This window comes from Sceloporus undulatus, chromosome 1 (genome assembly GCF_019175285.1).
Source record: "Sceloporus undulatus isolate JIND9_A2432 ecotype Alabama chromosome 1, SceUnd_v1.1, whole genome shotgun sequence".
Classification (NCBI taxonomy): Eukaryota; Metazoa; Chordata; class Lepidosauria; order Squamata; family Phrynosomatidae; genus Sceloporus; species Sceloporus undulatus.
Window position 1 is genome coordinate 259,839,279 of NC_056522.1, and position 18,635 is coordinate 259,857,913.

General features: G+C 42.0%; 1 protein-coding gene across 1 annotated transcript in view; it reads left to right on the plus strand.

Moving 5' to 3' along the window:
• The window catches only part of RIC8A (RIC8 guanine nucleotide exchange factor A), a 36,946-nt gene that overhangs the window by 13,133 nt on the left and 5,178 nt on the right, over nucleotides 1–18,635 (plus strand). Inside the window, 8 exon segments of the mRNA XM_042476426.1 lie at nucleotides 271–642; nucleotides 644–886; nucleotides 2,464–2,558; nucleotides 4,293–4,443; nucleotides 6,900–6,995; nucleotides 13,045–13,189; nucleotides 15,785–15,929; nucleotides 17,826–17,945. Of these exon segments, the coding sequence (XP_042332360.1) occupies nucleotides 271–642; nucleotides 644–886; nucleotides 2,464–2,558; nucleotides 4,293–4,443; nucleotides 6,900–6,995; nucleotides 13,045–13,189; nucleotides 15,785–15,929; nucleotides 17,826–17,945 (1,367 nt within the window).

The window sequence follows — 18,635 nt, forward strand, 5'->3', positions numbered from 1 at the left end:
TCTTTCAGGTTTATTCCTGACTCATGGAGTGTTCTTCTCATGGGGAAACAGTGTGAACTCTGCTTACAGTACAGGTAGTTCTGTGGCTAGAATACTAGGTGGATTGTGATAATCTGTACAAAATACAGATCTTTATTCAGTGAACATGAAGTCACACATTAACTGTGTAATAAGTACACACATGGACTAAGTCTCCTTTCTCATGTGGAAGCGTATTGCATTGTTTACTAGATTTTATAAATTTCTCATTTTCACCTTCTTACGCTGTAGAAACTAGCCATGCTTCTGATCAAGTTCTTGGAGAGGGAACTCCAACCATCCTGCCAGGTTGTATGTTTAGAAAGCATCCGGATCCTGTCCCGGGATAAAACCTGCCTTGAACCTTTTGCCACCATGGAAGGCTTGAAGACCCTAGCCAGGCATGCTGGAATTGATTACACAGAAGAGCGCATTGTAGAAGTTCCAGACCTGGATGTCATCCTGGAGGCTCTTAAATGCCTCTGCAACATTGTCTTCAGCAGCCGAGAGGCTCAGGAGCTGACCTCTGATGCCCGGATTGTGGTGGGCCTCACAGATCGCATCAAGCTGTATAATGAGAGAAACTTTCCCCATGACATAAAATTTTTTGACTTGCGTCTTCTTTTTTTTGCTAACGGCACTCAGGCTGGACATCCGACAGCAGCTGGCACAGGAACTCCGGGGCATCAGTCTTATGACAGATACCCTGGAACTTACACTGGGAGTCAAGTGGCTAGATCCCCATGAGGTAGCTGCTGTGGAGAACCCTTCCATGCCTTTACCCCGGCAGGAGGCAGAACGGGCCATGGAGATCCTGAAGGTGCTGTTCAATATCACCTTTGATACCAACAAGAGGGAAGTGGATGAGGTAAGGCACCCCATAGGTTTCTGGCTTCCTTTTATCCATGATTCCCGTGATAAGAGGTCCCTTGTGCTTCAGATTTATTCTGTGGGAGTGCTTACATATTTGACCAGCTTACTGCTCTGTTCATTGACTGACTCATAAACATGCTTGTTTGTTAGGTACACAAAGGCACAAATCTGTTTTACTTTATCAACAGAAGAGCATTATTCACTGGTGATGTCTCTTTTTCTAAAATTGTGTGACAGCATATTTGCTTCTTTGATGAGTAGGTAACCAGGGCCCTTTCAATATTATGAAGTGGATGGGATCAGGGGCTAATGAAAGTTGTATTCTAAAACATCGGGGGAAGTGAAACAAATTGTCAAACCCACTCTGAGATGTGGTAAACTTAGATATGTTACAATCTGGTAGAATATGTTTATCAGTAAAGTGATAAACTTTATCTTTCCCCTCAGCTATACTGGGGAGGAAAGGAGACGAAAGGGGCTATACAGACTGGCACTTTGTGGTGGCCTGTGGGCAGGGTGAGGGCTGAGTGTCTATATGCTCCAAGCCCTAATGATGACGCCTGGGTGCCATTTTGGCATGTACCCTTCTAGACGGTGCACACTATGATGACGCACCTATGGCGCAGCACCCAAACGGCGCAGCACTGAAGGGGCATCATCATGGTGCATCGTGTACCTATGACGCCCCTTCCACGGAGCTTTAAAAAAAAGATGGTTTTCTCAGTTACTTTTTGCTCCCTTCAGGGACCAGATTGGTGCTGATGCATGTGGTTGCCGCAGCACCAATCCGCAGCGAAAAGGAGCGGCTGTATCCCGCCCATCTGTATAGCCCCTAAAATGTTTATGAAATACATGTGTAACCACAATTAGGATAAGGTCCCTTTTATGCCTGTTCTATTAACTGATGGAGAGGATAATGATGGACCTTGATGCTCACGTCATAAGAAACTGATCTCTTTCAGTTTCTGAATAATCAGTTAGTTGCTCTGGAAGACTTTAAGTATGAGAGAGAGTACAACACAGAATGAAGTGAGAATAAGGTACTTTCTAGGGAGGGTTTTCAATATTTACCTCTTGCTTCACCTTTTAAAATTAAAAATTTGGTGTTCTGTATGAACGTATCTGGAATTTGCTTTGAAAGTTTGTCTTGCTTATGTTTGAATTATTGTTATCTATTGGTGCAGCTTTGTTAAATTTGGTATTTGGGGAAAAAGAGCGGTTCCATTGGGCTTAAAAATTTGTAGCTATATTATAGAGAGAAGTGGAAAGGACACTGTGAAAGAAATTAGCAGTCCCAAACTAATTAATTCAGCTGCACATTTGTTGCTGTTCTTTCATAAAAGTGGGAGGCAGGAGCTTTAAATTATACATATGCAGAAGTTGCATTCTGAGGCATAATTTTTCTCAGTGGAGATTCTCAAGTTCCTTGTATGCATTTTTTTTCTTGGTCAAATGTCCACAAGCATGTTCTGTTTTGAATCATGTGAGTAAACCTGACTTGTATCCAACAAACTGTGCGAAAGAGTTGTAAATTCCCATCTCCTCATCCCTTTCATTATGTTTTGGGGCCAGGAAGATGCAGCTCTATACAGACGCCTGGGTGCCCTCCTCCGTCACTGCCTGATGATTTCAGCAGATGGAGAGGATCGGACAGAAGAATTTCACAGGTAATTATCTTGCTAAAAGAGATATTTCTTAGAGAGAGTGCCACTGCTGAAGCTACCTTAACATGAAAAACCATTATGAGCTACATAGCTTTTGTCAGGTATAAAGAATCCCAGTGTTCAGTTATATTTGATGATGAGTATGCAAAGGGATTTTGCAGCACTTATGAGATGCCCTGCAAATGAAATTGTAGTATGAGCTTTCATAGACTTGGTCTACTTCTTCAGAAACATGGAGTGAACTATACAGGGAGGACCTGCATAGACTGTATGAAAAATAGTCTATAGTGGTCCTCTCTGGTCATCAGTTCACTCCATGTTTCTGAGAAAGTAGTCCAAGTCTATGAAAGCTCACATTGCACCTTATTTTGCACAGTTCAAAGATATAGCCGTGTTAGTCTGTAGAATCAGTGTATAGAGAGATCTTGTAGCACCTTTGAGACTAACTGAAATAAAGAAGTTGGCAGTATGAACTTTCCTAGACTTCAGTCTACTTCCTCAGATGCATCCTCAGATGAAAGCTCATGCTGCCAACTTCTTTATTTCAGTTAGTCTCAAAGGTGCTATAAGATCTCTCTACATAATTCTTTCACACAGTCTCAAAGGTGCTGCAAAATCCCTTTGCATACTGATTCCAGACTCACATAGCTTTGTCTCTGAATTTTACTGCATTTGATGATGTTGACTTAATACAAAAGTGTTTTTATATTAATTATTATTTTTACACAAACAATTTAATTTGTAATCAAAGTAATATACAATCAAAGATAAAGAAACACAAAGAAGAAAAAGAACAGAAGAAAAAAGAAAAGGAAAAAAAGACATGCAACTAATATACAGTAAGGCTCTGGCCCCTAATCCTGACTGTAACAAAAAGAGAAAAAAATTCTACCATTACAGGACCAACTAAACATTCCTACTAAAAGTACTAATACCCATAGCCACAGATTATTATGTTGTTAAGTTTCTTGTTGCTTAAAAAAATCTATCAAAGGCTTCCAGTATTTCAAAAAGTTTTCAACTGGTTTATCCTTTAGAACCCACATTAATTTGGCCATTCAGGCCAACTCACCTGTCTTAATAATCCATTATTCTACTGTCAGTCTGTTTCCAAGTTTGAGCAAACAATATTATTGCTGCTATTGTCATATATCTAAGACATGATCCATATTTACTGTCCAGTTTTTTATCCATAATGTCCCCCAGCATGGTTTTTGGTAACGTTACAAAATCTACCTTTAGAATTCTTTGAATTAACATATAAATCTTAGACCAGTAACTTTTCACATGCTTACAAGTCCACTACATATGAAAAAGGATATTGTTTTGACATCCCCAACACTGGTTTGAAACATTCTGGGCTATTTTTGACAGCTTATCTGGGGTTAGAATACAAAAGTTTTTTAGATAAAAATAATTTTCCACAGCACTTTGCAAACAATAAGTCTGACAGAAATCTAAATGGACACAGTGTCCATTTTTGTAATGTAAAAATGGATAATGTGCAAACAACAGAAGAAAAGGAGGGAGATGGAAGCTTGGACAGGGAACAAAACACTGTTATTAGATGTTCTCATTGGTGTTTAAGTTCCAATCATAGTGCCAGGAAAGGACAGCTTGGGAACTTATTCTCATTTTGTTAGAACTAATTACTGGATGTTTTATAAGTGAAAAAGACATCCTTGCCATGTAATTCTGCTAATTCTTCTTTGCTTTGTCTTATATTGTTTTGCTCAGCCACACCGTCAATCTCTTGGGCAATCTGCCTCTCAAATGTCTGGATGTCTTGCTGGCCCCCAAGGTACATCCAGGGTCACTTGAGTATATGGGAGTCAACATGGATGCTGTCAACATTCTCCTGGATTTCCTTGACCGACGTCTTGACAGGGTGGGTGAAATAGTTTTCACAATTTCCAATCAGTTGACATTAGTTTTTACTTTCAATAGCATTAATACTTAGCAGGGCAGGTTTTGGGGTCCTGACTGGATGTTTTGACATTACCCTGTTGTGTTTTTCACAGAGTCTCACTAACTTATTGCTTTCTCCGATAACTACTATAATAGCAATCAGCAATGGTATTGAAGAGGCAGTAACACCATATGCTAAAGCATGTTATGTGAAGTATGAGTAGGATGAAGGGTGATTCACACAATGAATGAGAACATTCCATGATCAGATACATGATTTGTCTTATTAAAAAGTTAACTGTTTCATTGTTGAAGCATTTGGTTGGCTTGGAACTGAATGAATTGGAATGTTATCTGCTTTTTGCTTTTTTGAGATAAGAATTTAGTAGGTGGAATAAAAAAAATAGAACAGATTAGATCTCTGCCTTTCAGGCTGTAGTTGCTGTATAACTCTCTGGTTTCCAGTATTTTTCCATAGTTACACTCTAGCTTTTCCCATACAAAGTGTGTTCCTAGATTTTCACCTCCATTTTGGAGTTATCAAGATTGATACAGGAAGCCTCTGATGTGTTAGAGACCAGAAAGTGGAATCAGTTGAAAAATGGAGCTCAGGTTTCTTTAGCTTGCAAATGCATTTTAGCGGCTGAAAAACATAAATAAAACACTATATATCAATTTTGAATGCATACAATACCTAATTTAACACTATATACACAAAAACTCATACTCATACACAAAGTAAAGTAAAATGAACAAAAGCTGGTCTTTAATATCCTTTAATGTCTTCAGTGAGATGTGTTTGATACACTAACATATCTGTAGTAACCAAATGCGTTTTTAAAGTAGTTTTCATTCAGGTGGAAAACTGTTTTATTGATTTTTTGTGTGTGTGGAATAAAACAGCCAGACTCAGGAGCAGCTCTGTAATATTCATCTTTTCTTTCAAAACAAAGCACTTTTACAAACAATTGTCAGAACTGTGCATACAGAAAACCACACTTCAGAGCAGTAAACATAAATTGAAAAATGGTAAAAAAAATTTTTTAAAAACCTTCTATTACCCCAGTAAGGAGAGTTTAAGGGAGGGGGTGTTAAGAGAAGTGATGAGCATGACAACCTATGTTGCCACAAGAGAAAGGAGGGGGAGAGTGGTGTGGTGGCGGCACTCATCCACTCTAGAGCAAGCCCCTCTTTTCCCTTATTAATACAAAAATAAAAATACCCACTGCTAACAGGAGTAGCTAGCCAGTTTAAAACTTTCTGTCCTTATGCATTCAAGAGTGTCTCAAAAAGTGAGATTAGTATAGCTGTTTGTTACTCCACCAACTCTTAAAATCCATTTTCCCCTCCTTCCCACCACCCAATTCCAGAGCTGGCATAGGTCTTGGTCACCTTTCCCCTTCCACCGTCATAGCAGGACAACATATATACACAAGCAAAACCAGAGCCTTTGCTCTGGGAAACAAGCAGAGAGCAGATGAGATGGCAGCAAGCCATATGGGACAAGTAGTAGCCAGAATCTGCCTGAAGGGGTAAGAGGAGGAACTACCATTAATGAATGGACTTCAGGGTCTTGAAGGGGAAACAGGGCTCGCCCCATTCCCATGTGGCTCCTGGCACCTCAGTCATGACACGACATCATGTAGTAAGGCATGGAGAGGGCTGTTACTCTCTGGCTCCATTTCCACTTTGTTTTCTCATGAAATAGGCTCTAGGACCTTGGGAGACCAGGGTTTGAATCCCTGCTTGGGCATCGAAGCCCCCTGGGTGACATTGGGCAAATTATACTCTCTCAGCCTCGAGTAAGTCAATGACAAACCTCGTATGAACAAATCTTGCTAAGAAAACCCTAGGGTAGACCTGCCACTAATTCAGAGTTGACTTGAAAGCACATAACAACAACAAATAATATGGACTGTGATGCTGATTATTGATACTTAACTAAAGGAAACTATGTTTGCTATGACATTGATAGTGGTTTGCTTAGTTCTTTTCTCCATTAATCGCATTGAGTGGTTCGATGACAGGTTTTGGCAAGTGTTGGTTATTTTAAAAACAAAAATTCTTGGTGGTACTGAGAGTCTGAAAAAAGGGGTTTGGAGAGCTACATGCAACCTGTAGACTAGACTTTGCCCACCTGTAATACAGGTATAAAGAAAAGGGGTGAACTTTACACAGAGATACGATTTTGGAGGAGTTTTTAATAACATAACATTTCAACATGAGACTTGAATGAAACTTGTCTACCTTCATTAATACTATGTTGCCAATAGCTGACCTGTTATTATCCATACCACAAGAGAACCAGGACTAGAATTTTTGGTTTTCTTTCTAGAAAAAATATTTATTCCTGTGAGTTTTTGCATACATGATATTTGTAAATAACAGGATGAGGATGTAATGATGGCCTCCTGCTTCATTTGGACTCTTTCACAGGGCCATAAACTTAAGGAAAGCCTGACCCCTGTGCTGAACTTGCTAACTGAGAGTGCCCGGGCCCATCGGCAGACAAGGAAGTTTCTTAAAGCTAAGGTACTGTATTTTGATCAAGTTGCATCCATCAAACAAAGCTTATATTGAGCAAGCAAAAGCATAAGGCAAACCCCATCTGTGTCTAGGGTTGCCATAATTGAGGATCTCCAAACCGGGACAAATGTAGGACAAGGTTTGAAAATGTAGGACTTTTTTTTTAATTTCCTGGCTAGGAAATTTTAAAAAAGGTCCTATATTTTTAAAACTTCTCCTCCTCCTCCTCCTCCCGGCTTGGGAGGAAGCCTAGGCCTGCTCCCAGGCCGGGAAGGGGCGCGGGGCCGCTTGGAATCGCGGCAATCGCCGCGGTGCCAAGCAGCCTCGTCCTCCTCCTGGTCTGGGAGGAAGCCTAGGCCTGCTCCCAGGCCGGGAAGGAGGCGGAGGCTGCTCCTCATCGCGGCGATCGCCGCGGTGGGAAGCGGCCTCCTCCTCCTCCCTGACCTCGCGGAGGCCTTGGAGGACCCCGCGGCCAGAGCTCCGACCGCGGAGCCGCCTCCAAGGCCTTGCTGGGGCCTGGGAGGGAGCGTCTCCGCGGCTGGAGCTCCAACCGCGGAGAGCCCTCCCAGGCCTCAGCAAGGCCTTGGAGCCGCCGCGGGGGCTGAGGTGGCCGCAGTGGGCAGGGCCGTCCCGGTTTGGGCGCCAAACCGGACTGGGACCGGGATGGCACTGCCCAAACCGGGATTGTCCCGCCCCCCGGCGGGATATGGCAACCCTATCTGTGTCATCAGTTTGGAAATGTATTGCTGTCAAATTACCTTGCAGAAATTGCAGGATGCTTTATTCACACGTGAAGTACACAGTGTTTCTTTATGCCATATTGTGGAAAGGTGTTCTCTGACATACGGAAGTCTCTCTCACCCTGAGGGAGAAATTTCCTCACCTCCTAATTAGGTGGTAGTACTACTATATAAGCTGTCTTCATGTAGTATATGATCAAGGAGCACAACAGGTGATTAGAGAGAGAGAAATGTGGCTTGCCTACATTTATCTGAGATCCAGTGTTACTGATTCACTTTTATGAAATATTTCAACAAAATTGCATCTGTTTTGCATATTAAATGGATTTCTGTGATTTGCTGCATGCTGCAATATTAGTTTAATAACTTGCATTCTTTAATTCATTGCACATTAGCATTTTACAGCATGACTGGTATGATAACTTGCTTTGTAATGCAAAGTAATTTAAACTGGATGGCAACCTGCAACAGAGATTACAGTCCGCCTGCGCCATATGCGGGCTTGCCATCTGCAAACTTGAGTTCATGTGGACAGCAAGCCCAGGGGGACAAAGCGGGTGTGCAGAGGAGCACACCACCATTAGAATCAACGGGACTTGAGGTCCCGTGTTTTTTTGCATACGCATGGGTGTGTGTGTGTATCCAGAATGGATCCTCCATGTATACAAAGGGACCACTATATTGCCTTTGCTATTGTAAGATTCTAAGGATTCAAAGAGAAATGTATCATCTATTTACTGGGAGATGCATTCCCTTATGTTACTTATCAGGTTGTTATTTTTCCTTTTTTATCTCATAAAATTAGAAAGGGAGCTGTACCTCCTATATCTCTGGCCAAACTATAGCTAGCATTTTAGATTTTATTAACTTTTTTTATTGTGTGTTGTAATACTACTTTGTATTTTTCTAACTTATTCCTGTTTTTTAAGTTTCTCTTTTAACAACTATATATTACTATTGTTTTATGTTATGACTTGGCGTTGCAACATTATTTTCAGTAGCTTTGCTTGATTTTGGAAAAATCTTTTCTCTACCTATCCTAGAGATTCCAAGCACTTAGTCCCTATGTACATGGACACATGGCCATGTGGCTGTCACTTTCTGTGTCTGCTAGTATAGAAAGCAAGTACAATTTTCTAAAAAAAAAAATAAAAAGTGCTTACTCCAATAGCACTGAGTGAAGTGGAGTACTGTGAAAACCCAGGGGATGATGGATGAAAGATGAGCTGTATTACCATTTTGATTATAAAGTTTTATACATCTAATTAAAAGAAAAATCATGGTGAAGCAATCATAGAATCCTAGAGTTGGGAGAGACCTCAAAGTTCATCCAGTCCAATCCCCTGCCATGTAGGAATACACAAACAAACCACTCCTGGCATATGACCATCCAGCCTCTGTTTAAAAACCTCCAAAGAGGGAGACTCCATCACTCTCAGAGGGACTTTGTTCCACTGGCTATCATGTCACCTCTTAACATTCTCTTCAGAGAAAACATCCCCAGCTCTCTAAGCTACTCCTCATAAGGCATGGTTTCCAGATCTTTTACCATTTTGATCACTGTCTTCTGGATGTGGTCCAGTTTGTCCACATCCTCCTTGAATTGTGGTGCCCAGAACTGGACACAATATTCTAGGTGAAGTTTGACCAAAGAATAGGGTGCTACTATTATTTCCTTCAGTCTAGACACTATAATCCTATTGATGCAGCCTACAGTTGCATTGGTTTTCTTAGCTGCTGCATTACATTGCTGATCATGTTCAATGTGAGGGGCACTAAGACTCCTAAATCCCTTTTATATGTACTGCTCTCAAGCCAGGTTGCCACCCTTCCTATATCTGTGTGTTTCATTTTTATTACCATTGAGTAATATCCTACATTTCTCTCTGTAGAACTTTGTTTTGTTTGTTCTGCCCGCTTATTATCTAATCTGTTGAGGTCATTTTGAATTTTGATCCTGTCCTCTGAAGTATTAGCTACTCCTCCTAACTGGGTGTCTTCTGCAAATTTGATAAGCATGCCCCCTATTCTTTCATCCAAGTCATTGATAAAGGTGTTGAATAGCACTGGGCCCAGAACCTTGTGGCATCCCACTAATCACCTATCTCCAGGTTGAAGAGAACCCATTGGTGAGCACCCTTTCAGTTTGGTTGATCAGCTAATTACAGTAGGCCCTCCATAACCATGCAGATCTGAGCACAGGGACGTAGCCGGGGGGGGGGATCTTGGGGTCCGGACCCCCCCTTCCAATAGAAAAATGAATGGTGTGTGCTGCTGCGCTGCCGCACCCAAGCCCCATTATAATGGTGGCACTTAGTCTGGACCCCCCCTTCCTAAAATCCTGGCTACGTCCCTGCTGAGCATCTGCAGATGGCAAGCCTGTGGGGAGGGGGGGAGGAGGAAGAGGCGATGACGTGGAGGAGGAAGAGTAGGGAGGAAGAAAAGGAGGAGGGAGGTGCTGGCAGAAGGAGGAAGAAGGAGGTGGGGGGAAGAGTAGGGTGGAGGAATAGGAGGCATTCCCCTTCCTGCCACCTACCGTGGTAACAGCAGCAAGGCAGGCTTCAGGTTGCTGGGGGGGGGGGGGGGGAAAAGGCCCATGGTCCCCAATGGTGGTGCAACCACATAGCCATGCCACCATTGAGGACAATGGGACTTGAGCACCCAAGGATTTTGATATTCATAGAGTGATCTGTTCTGGATCCCCAGCAAATACCGAGGGCCAACTGTATAAATTCACCTAACAGTTTCATTATCTAGCCCACATTTTACTAGACTTTCTGCAAGAATATCATGGAGGACCTTGTCAAAGGCCTTACTTAAATCAAGATATGCTACATTCACAGCATTCCCTTTATCTACAATCATGAGCAGTTGCTTCATTGCATGCCCATGTAGCATCACAGCCATTTTTTACTACAGTACGCCCGTGCCAACTGCAGGCTTGCCATCTGTGGTTTGAGCTTCTGAGGATGGCAAGCCCCAGCTTTCTCAATGGGTGCGAGCACATTAAAAAGAATGGAAGTTAAGGCCCCACATATATTGCTATATGTGGAGTGTGTTTGTCCAGAACTGTACTTTATTCTCATATTTTTACTTATACAGTTATCTATGGGCCTTTCTTTATGATCAGCTGATTACATTAAAAACATGCAGTTTATGACATATTTTTTGCTTGGTTTGTATATGTTTACTCCATGTTTTGCTGCCTCCAATACAGGGGCTTCCTGTTGCATATTTTTGTAACATTTGGGAGGACTAGGAAGATGAGCCTTTCCACATTCCCACACTGTTTGTAAACCTATTGTTGTTGTTGTTGTTGTTGTTAATTTTGTTATTGTTATTAATTTTTGTGTGTTAGATCCTGTTATACAGTCAATCCTCCTTATCCATGGATTTTTTTAATTCATAGATTCAAGTATCTATGGGTTGCAAATCTTTTTTAAAAATATGGGCATGGACAGGGGAAGTGTGTCCCTGTTAGTGCTTTTGGACATCTCAGTGGCTTTCGATACCATTGACCATGGTATCCTTCTGGAACGCCTGAGAGAGTTAGGTATCGGAGGCACTGCGCTCCGGTGGTTCCATTTCTACCTCTTAGGTAGATTCCAGATGGTGCAACTGGGGGACGTTTGCTCTGATAAGAGGGAACTAACATCTGGTGTCCCTCAAGGAGCTATTCTGTCCCCCATGCTATTCAACATTTACATGAAACCGCTGGGAGAGATCATCCAGAGACATGGGGCATGGTGTTATCAGTACACTGATGACACCCAAATATGTTTCTCTGTGTCTCTGACTGATGCAGTGACTAGGGATGGCATCTCTCCTCTAAATGCCTGCTTGGAGTCGGTAATGGGCTGGATGAGGAAAAACAAACTCAGTTTGAATCCAGAGAAAACGGAAGTACTAGTGATAGGCACTCCCGGTCCGGGTGGTGAAATTTGCCCACCTGTCCTGAATGGGGTCACACTCCTCCTGAAGGACTCAGTTCGCAGTTTGGGGGTGCTTTTGGACTCGTTGCTCCAGTTGACTTCTCAGCTTTGGCTGATATGCCAACTGCGACCCTACCTTGGCTGGGGGGACCTTGAAACAGTGGTACATGCTCTGGTAACCTCTTGGTTGGATTTCTGTAATGCACTGTACATGGGGCAACCCTTGTACCAAACCCGGAAGCTTCAGCTAGTGCAGAATATGGCAGCAAGGTTGGTCACTGGATGTTCCAGGACTGAGCATATAACACCAGTTTTGCAAGATCTCCATTGGCTGCCTGTTCGCTTCCGGGCACAATACAAGGTGTTGGTTATAACCTATAAAGCCCTAAATGTCTTGGGCCCAGGTTACTTGGAGGACCGCCTCTCCCCATATAATCCGCCCTGCACACTTAGGTCAGCTGGGAAGAATTTGCTGAGGATCCCAATGGCGAGATATGTGTCAACCTTGCAAATGGCCTTTTCCATCTCGGCTCCTGGGATCTGGAACACCCTTCCCGATGAGCTCCGCTCCACCACCTCCCTGGATTTCTTTAAAAAGAGACTCAAGACCTTCTTGTTTCGGCAAGCCTTCCCCGATTTTCCTTGATATCACATGACTCTCCCTTGTATGTACTGTACAGTGCGCCCGCGCCATACGCGGGCGCGCCATATGCGGCTTGAGCATACGCGCTCAAGCCGCGGGGTACGTGCGGGGCGGAAGGGGCGGCGCGTCCCATTCAATTCAATTGGAAACAATGGGGCTTGAGCATAGGCGGAATTCGCCTTACGCGGAGGGATCCGGAACGGATCCCCGCGTAAGGCGAGGATGCACTGTACTATCGACTGCACTCAGCTAGCTTGGATTTGATGTAATGGTTTTAATTTGTATATCTGTAATGTTTTTATTGAAGTTTTATTTATGTATTGCAATTTTTATTCTGTATTATCTACTCTGTCATTGCAATTTTTACCTGTACACCGCTTTGATCACTGCGGAAAAGCAGTTTATAAATAAAACTTATTATTATTATTACTATAAATTCCAAAAAGCAAGCTTTGATTTTGCCATTTTATATAAAGGTCACCATTTTACTAGGCCATTGTATTCAATGGAACTTGAACATACACAGATTTTGATATCCACAGAGGGGTCCTGGAACCAAACCCCATGGGATTACCAAGGACCCACTGTGTAAGTCTGGTATGGGTATCTAATATAAAAGTGATAAATATGAGAATTAGAGTTTGTAAAGGTGAGTTTTGTTGAGGCAAGGCCTTGTGAGAGCCAAGTTAATGGGAAGCTCTCTTTCTCTCACTAACTCTTCCTATTCTCTGTGTTCATAGGTACTCCCTCCACTACGGGATGTGAAGAATAGACCAGAGGTGGGAAACCTGCTAAGAAATAAACTGGTGCGCCTCATGACCCACATTGACACAGATGTGAAGCACTGTGCAGCAGAGTTCCTCTTTGTCCTCTGCAAAGAAAGCGGTGAATATCAATTTTTTCATTTCTCTAGCACAACTTGTTTCTTAACACTGTGAATTTTGTGAATAGGCTGATCCATCTAGCATACCAACCTCCATAAGGTGCTTAGTGCCAAGTTAGATGCAAAAATGAGTATGTTGCATATTTCATGAGTATAGTTCAAAATCACATTTCATGGAACAAATGGTGAATGGAACAATTCTGAATAAGGCACCTTAAATATAAAAATATGAAGGCTCAGAACAAAACATGGAAAAATGGGGGACAGGAACAGATTTTTGTTTTTGTTTTCCCAGCCTCTTTCCCCAAATTGGAGGGAAAAAAATTAAAAAAAGGGGGAGGGGAGGACTAAATGGATGAATAAAATGTTTAAGACAAGCTTATCATATATGTACTTGCCCAACATTATTTCTAAAAGCAATGTAAGAAGTAGGCTTCTGTGTAAGACTATACACAGTATAAGATCTCTATAGTGCCTAGACTTGTTTCACTTTTCTCAGTTCTTTTTATGTGAATTAAAATAAATCATATTAAAAATGTAAACATGTATTTCAGTTAGAATACGTAATGTCTGCTTGGCATTATAGAAAATGAGTAAAGTCTTTCTTTTTTTCTTTCTCTCTCTTGTTGCTGGTTTCTCCTTATTATTTTTTGCCTGCTTCTAATAAACTAGCAAAATCAAATAGCTTCCTTACAGGTCAGATGTTCCTTAGATTTCAGGAGTATTAGCTCCATTTGTAGCAAAAAGCAAAAATCTTAAAAAGTAAATTCGCCTTATCATGATAACCGTACTTTCAATATACCAAAAATGATAATTTTATATCAAAGAAAATTATACATCATTATCTTTCATGTTTCCCAAAGTAACAAGCAGTCCAAAACACATTGCAGAAATAATCCAGTTTGAGACTGCTTTAACTTAATGCTAGGGAATTCTGGGCATTGTAGTTTATTGTGGCACCAGAGCCCTTTGACAGAGAAGAATAAATGTCTCACAAAACTACAGTTCCCAAAATTCCATAGCATTGAGCCAGGGCAGTTAAAGCAATCTCAAACTGGATTATTTCTGCAGTGTGTTTTGGACCAAGAGTAACTTTCTGTCTGTAAATGGTGCCAATATTGCATTTTTAGAATTTCTTTCCCCCAATTTGTTTTGTTTGTTTTTAAACTCTCCCCACCGCCATTTTTTCCCCTCTTTGGCATTTGAAGTTTTTATTAGGTAAGCATTTACTGGAGATCCTCTTAGAACAGATAAAATCTATGATTTTAAAAAGGGGAGAGAAAAATCTATTTAAGCATTGATAGTCATAGCCAGGCTTGTAAGCTATCTTCACTCCAATTAAGAGACTCCACTTCACAATTATCATTTATTTTTTCTAGGCATTATGACAGAGGAAGCACTTGCTCATGTTCCTTCTTCCCAAAATGTCTTCAGTGTCTAATACATACATCTTCTTTGTAGAATTTGTACAATTGTTCCTATGTGACACTTCTATGCATTTCTTATAGTGTGGGTATTATATGTCAGGAAATGTTATATGAGAAAAGCCAAACAGGCTTAGGAAATGAGGAGGTAAGCCAACTTACCTCCTCATTTCCTAAGGAGACCCAACTTAACTATCTTCCTAGTTTTTCAGTCAGGAATGAATTCAGGATCTGGGATGACCCTGGATGTTATACCTAAATCACCACCGATCTAAGCGGGATACCACTGCCTGGATGCATCCTGGGTTGAATGCATCCCGAAGAGCTTCCGATTTCAAAAATTGGCTGTCTGAGCGAGGCTTCGACTCAAGATGCATCCAGGCAGCAGCATCCCACCCAGATCAGTGGAGATTTAAGTATGATAACATCCGCGGTCATCTCGGATCCTGAATTCAAGCCAGAAGAGGTAAATCGGCTTATTTGTTAATGTGATAAGCTCCTGTATTAGATGGTAAGTACCTAGGAGGTACACTTGTGTAAGTTGCCTCCTGTAAATTCCTTTATTGGTGGCCACAATAAAAGATCACAAAGTTTATGTTGGGTCTAAACATGGTATCCAAATTTATTCCTGCACTGGAACCACTCAAAGTTAAATTCAGAGCTCATTTCCTAAGGAGATCCAACTTAACTATCTTCCTAGTTTTTCAGTCAGGAATGAGAAGCCCTATTCAACAAATGGGGAGCAGAATCAAGTGGCAATGTAAAAAACAAACAAACCCTCACTCACTCTTGCCTGTCCTTCCATTTGTTGGAGCCCCTACAGGGATATTTTGCAACCCTGGTTTTGATGCGAACAATTGAAAACTGCTCCTAGTCACATCCTTCCTCCAGGGTTCCTTTCAAGGTTTGTACACCATCAGAGAGAATCTGAGACTGCAGATTCCTCTGCTCCTTTCCAGTTCAGACTTGACCATGTTGACTTCCAGTTGTACCAGTAAACTTCACCAGGCAGTATCCCTCCATGGTTTGTTATGTATGGCTTACTGAGAGGTTTGTAATTATCTTTTTCCTTGGCATAAGAGCCTTGCGATCCTTTGAACTGAGCAGGTTTCTTCATTTGCCCTTTGAAAGCAAAAAGATGTTGACACCTTTGGTTTTGATTTGTCTCAACAGTGTCACGGTTTGTGAAATACACAGGATATGGGAATGCTGCTGGGCTGTTGGCAGCACGAGGTCTCATGGCTGGAGGTCGGACTGAAGGGGAATACTCTGAGGATGAAGATACTGATACAGAAGAATACAAGGAAGCAAAACCCAAGTATGGGCCTTTTTGCATACTTTTCCATTGCTCTTTTGAGTACACATTCCTCTCTTCCTAGTGTTCTGTTGTGAGTCCTGTCTTGTTCAGTCCTTTACTCCTTTACTCCCTTGTTTCTTCTTGGCCAACTCTTATGTGTGTTTAATACACTGGTTACTTGTTTCCATTAGTCATTGTTTGCCAGATTGTCTTCATGGAGGTATATGAGAACTGCAGACTACTGTTTTCTCTGTAATCTCTGATAAAGAATCAAATGTGGCACATTTGACAGCACATTCCATTTTTTGCCATTATTTTGTACTCCAGCAATGATACAAAAGCTTCTACATCATTAAAAAGATTACCAGAAATAATCCAGACAGTTTCCTCCACCTGTCCCTTGCCCCATACCTTCAATATTCGAAGATCCTCCCCCCCCCTTTAAAATACATACATAATTTGTATTATTCATTGATAAAGCAATTTATTGTTTTTATCAGCAGCCAATTCACAATCACATTGCAAAGTGCTCTGGTCCACTTCCTGCACCAATTTCCCCCCATTTTTCCTTGCACATACACAGCACTTAAAACACACACACACACACCTCCCTCCCTGTAATTCTAGGGGGAAGATTAGTACATGGACAGTGAAAGACCACATTCAATAGAAATGTGAAGGAAATGCTGTACTGAGTGTGCTTTAGGAAAAACTCAAAATTGTTGTTTTCCTATCCTGTGTTGTTCCTGTTGCCTTTATTGTTAAAAAGTGTGCTTCTGTGTGGGCGGGGCTTGCGCTCCAGCTTGCATGCCGCCGGTCTAGACTCCTCCCCAGCGCGTGTTCGGCCCTTTACAACATGTGAGGCGCGGCTCAGATGCTGAATAACTCTTTAATGTAACAACACGACCAACCACCAAACAACTATTGTCCCTTCACCTTTGGTCCCAATTACAACGAGTCCTTCTACCCTTCGTCCTCCTGGGGAGTCACCTCTTCCTGCTCAGGCCAGCGGATCTTCTCCGAGGGTTCCCAGTCGGCTTTCTCCCACACTGTGGGAGTGGGTGCTTGCTCCCAACGTTCGCCCTTCAGGTCCCACCACTCTCGCTCTAAGGACCCTTCCTCCTGGCGCCTCCAGTCTCCTTCGTCCGGGTAGCTGAAGTTGCCCTCCACCCGAGGGTCCGGCAAACAGACTTCCGCCCGGGGTTCTACCCGCAGCAGGCCTTGTCGCCCTTGCAGAGTTACTGGACACCCCGTTCTCCTGGGGCTATGAGTTATCTTTCCTCTCCCTACTGCGTCCGCCTCACCACGTCCCAGTCTTCCCCTCCTCGCACGCTGCGCTCCCTCTCCTCTTATTCCCTGGGGCTCCCTCGGCTCCTCCCCATGCCCCTTCCCCAGGTCCATCAGTTTCATTCCCTCCACCTGGCCCCTTTCGCTCTGAGCAATCCTCACTTTCTCCTCCCCTCCCTTACTACAGTGTGACTTTCCCAAGATCACCCAGTGGGATTACATGGCCAAGCCGAGATTCGAACCTTGGTCCAGAGTCCTAGTCCAACACTCAAACCACTATGTAGTCAAGTCAATTAGAGCACTTAATTTGAGGACTGCTAACCTCCTGCCTCTATTAAAAACTTGTCCAAATTGGAAGAAGAGGGGCTAGTATACTTTTGGTGGTAGCAAGATCACCATTTATCCTCTGAAGTCCTTTGCACCATTGGTTTTTCAGTAGTAAAGAAATGGGACTACATGATGGTCTGTGGCGTATATAGTTTGAAGAACATTGGCTATATCCCTGGTAAGGCCAAAACAGATCAGTTGATTCCTTATGCCTGTAGTTAGTATTTCTGTCTGCTGTTAAATTAACACTCCTACACCTTTCTTTGTTTTTGTCTTTTTTGTCACTTTGATTTATCTTTATAGCATTAATCCTATAACTGGACGTGTGGAAGAGAAACTTCCCAACCCAATGGAAGGAATGACAGATGAGCAGAAAGAGCATGAAGCAATGAAACTGGTGAACATGTTTGACAAACTCTCCAGGTACAACAAGTTCTAGGAATAACTTATTTGAAGAGTGGTCTGAAAGATGGCACTTATTTGAATAATATTTTAAAATAATTTTCATGCCTTTTGAACACACAGTAACCAAACTTCACTGGGCAGCACAGAAATAAATTTCAAACAGAAAAGCATAGTAAAACCACTATAATATTGAAGAGGCTGAAATACTGAACTTACAATGAATTTGGACAAATGCTTTCTGAATTATTTAATTTCATTTGGCCTCTTTTATTTCCTAAATCATTTGTTTTAGAATATGAGCCCTAGCAGACAGGATTTGTAGCAGTAATAAAACTGCTGCAAACTGCCCTGAATCCTAAGGAAGAGTGGGATATAAATATGATAAGGTGATTTTGGACCAGGAATGCTTATTTTTAATTTTTATCTGCCACATGATTTTGACCGCTGTCACAAAATACCATGAAATACATCATGAAGGTTCCATAGTGATCTTGGTGGATGATCACTACAAGAAAGTACTCTGTTCCAAAGACAGGGGCTAGCTGATGCTACAGTTTTCCTTCCCAGCAGACAGGCACTTTATAGTAGTTGCTCATGCATCATTTAAGGGAACTGCAAGACAGATTTCCAGGAACTACCTAAAGAATTCAAAGGATGTCTTGGAAAGCAGTGAAAAGGGCAGCAGACAGACAAGTTTAATGCAGATGC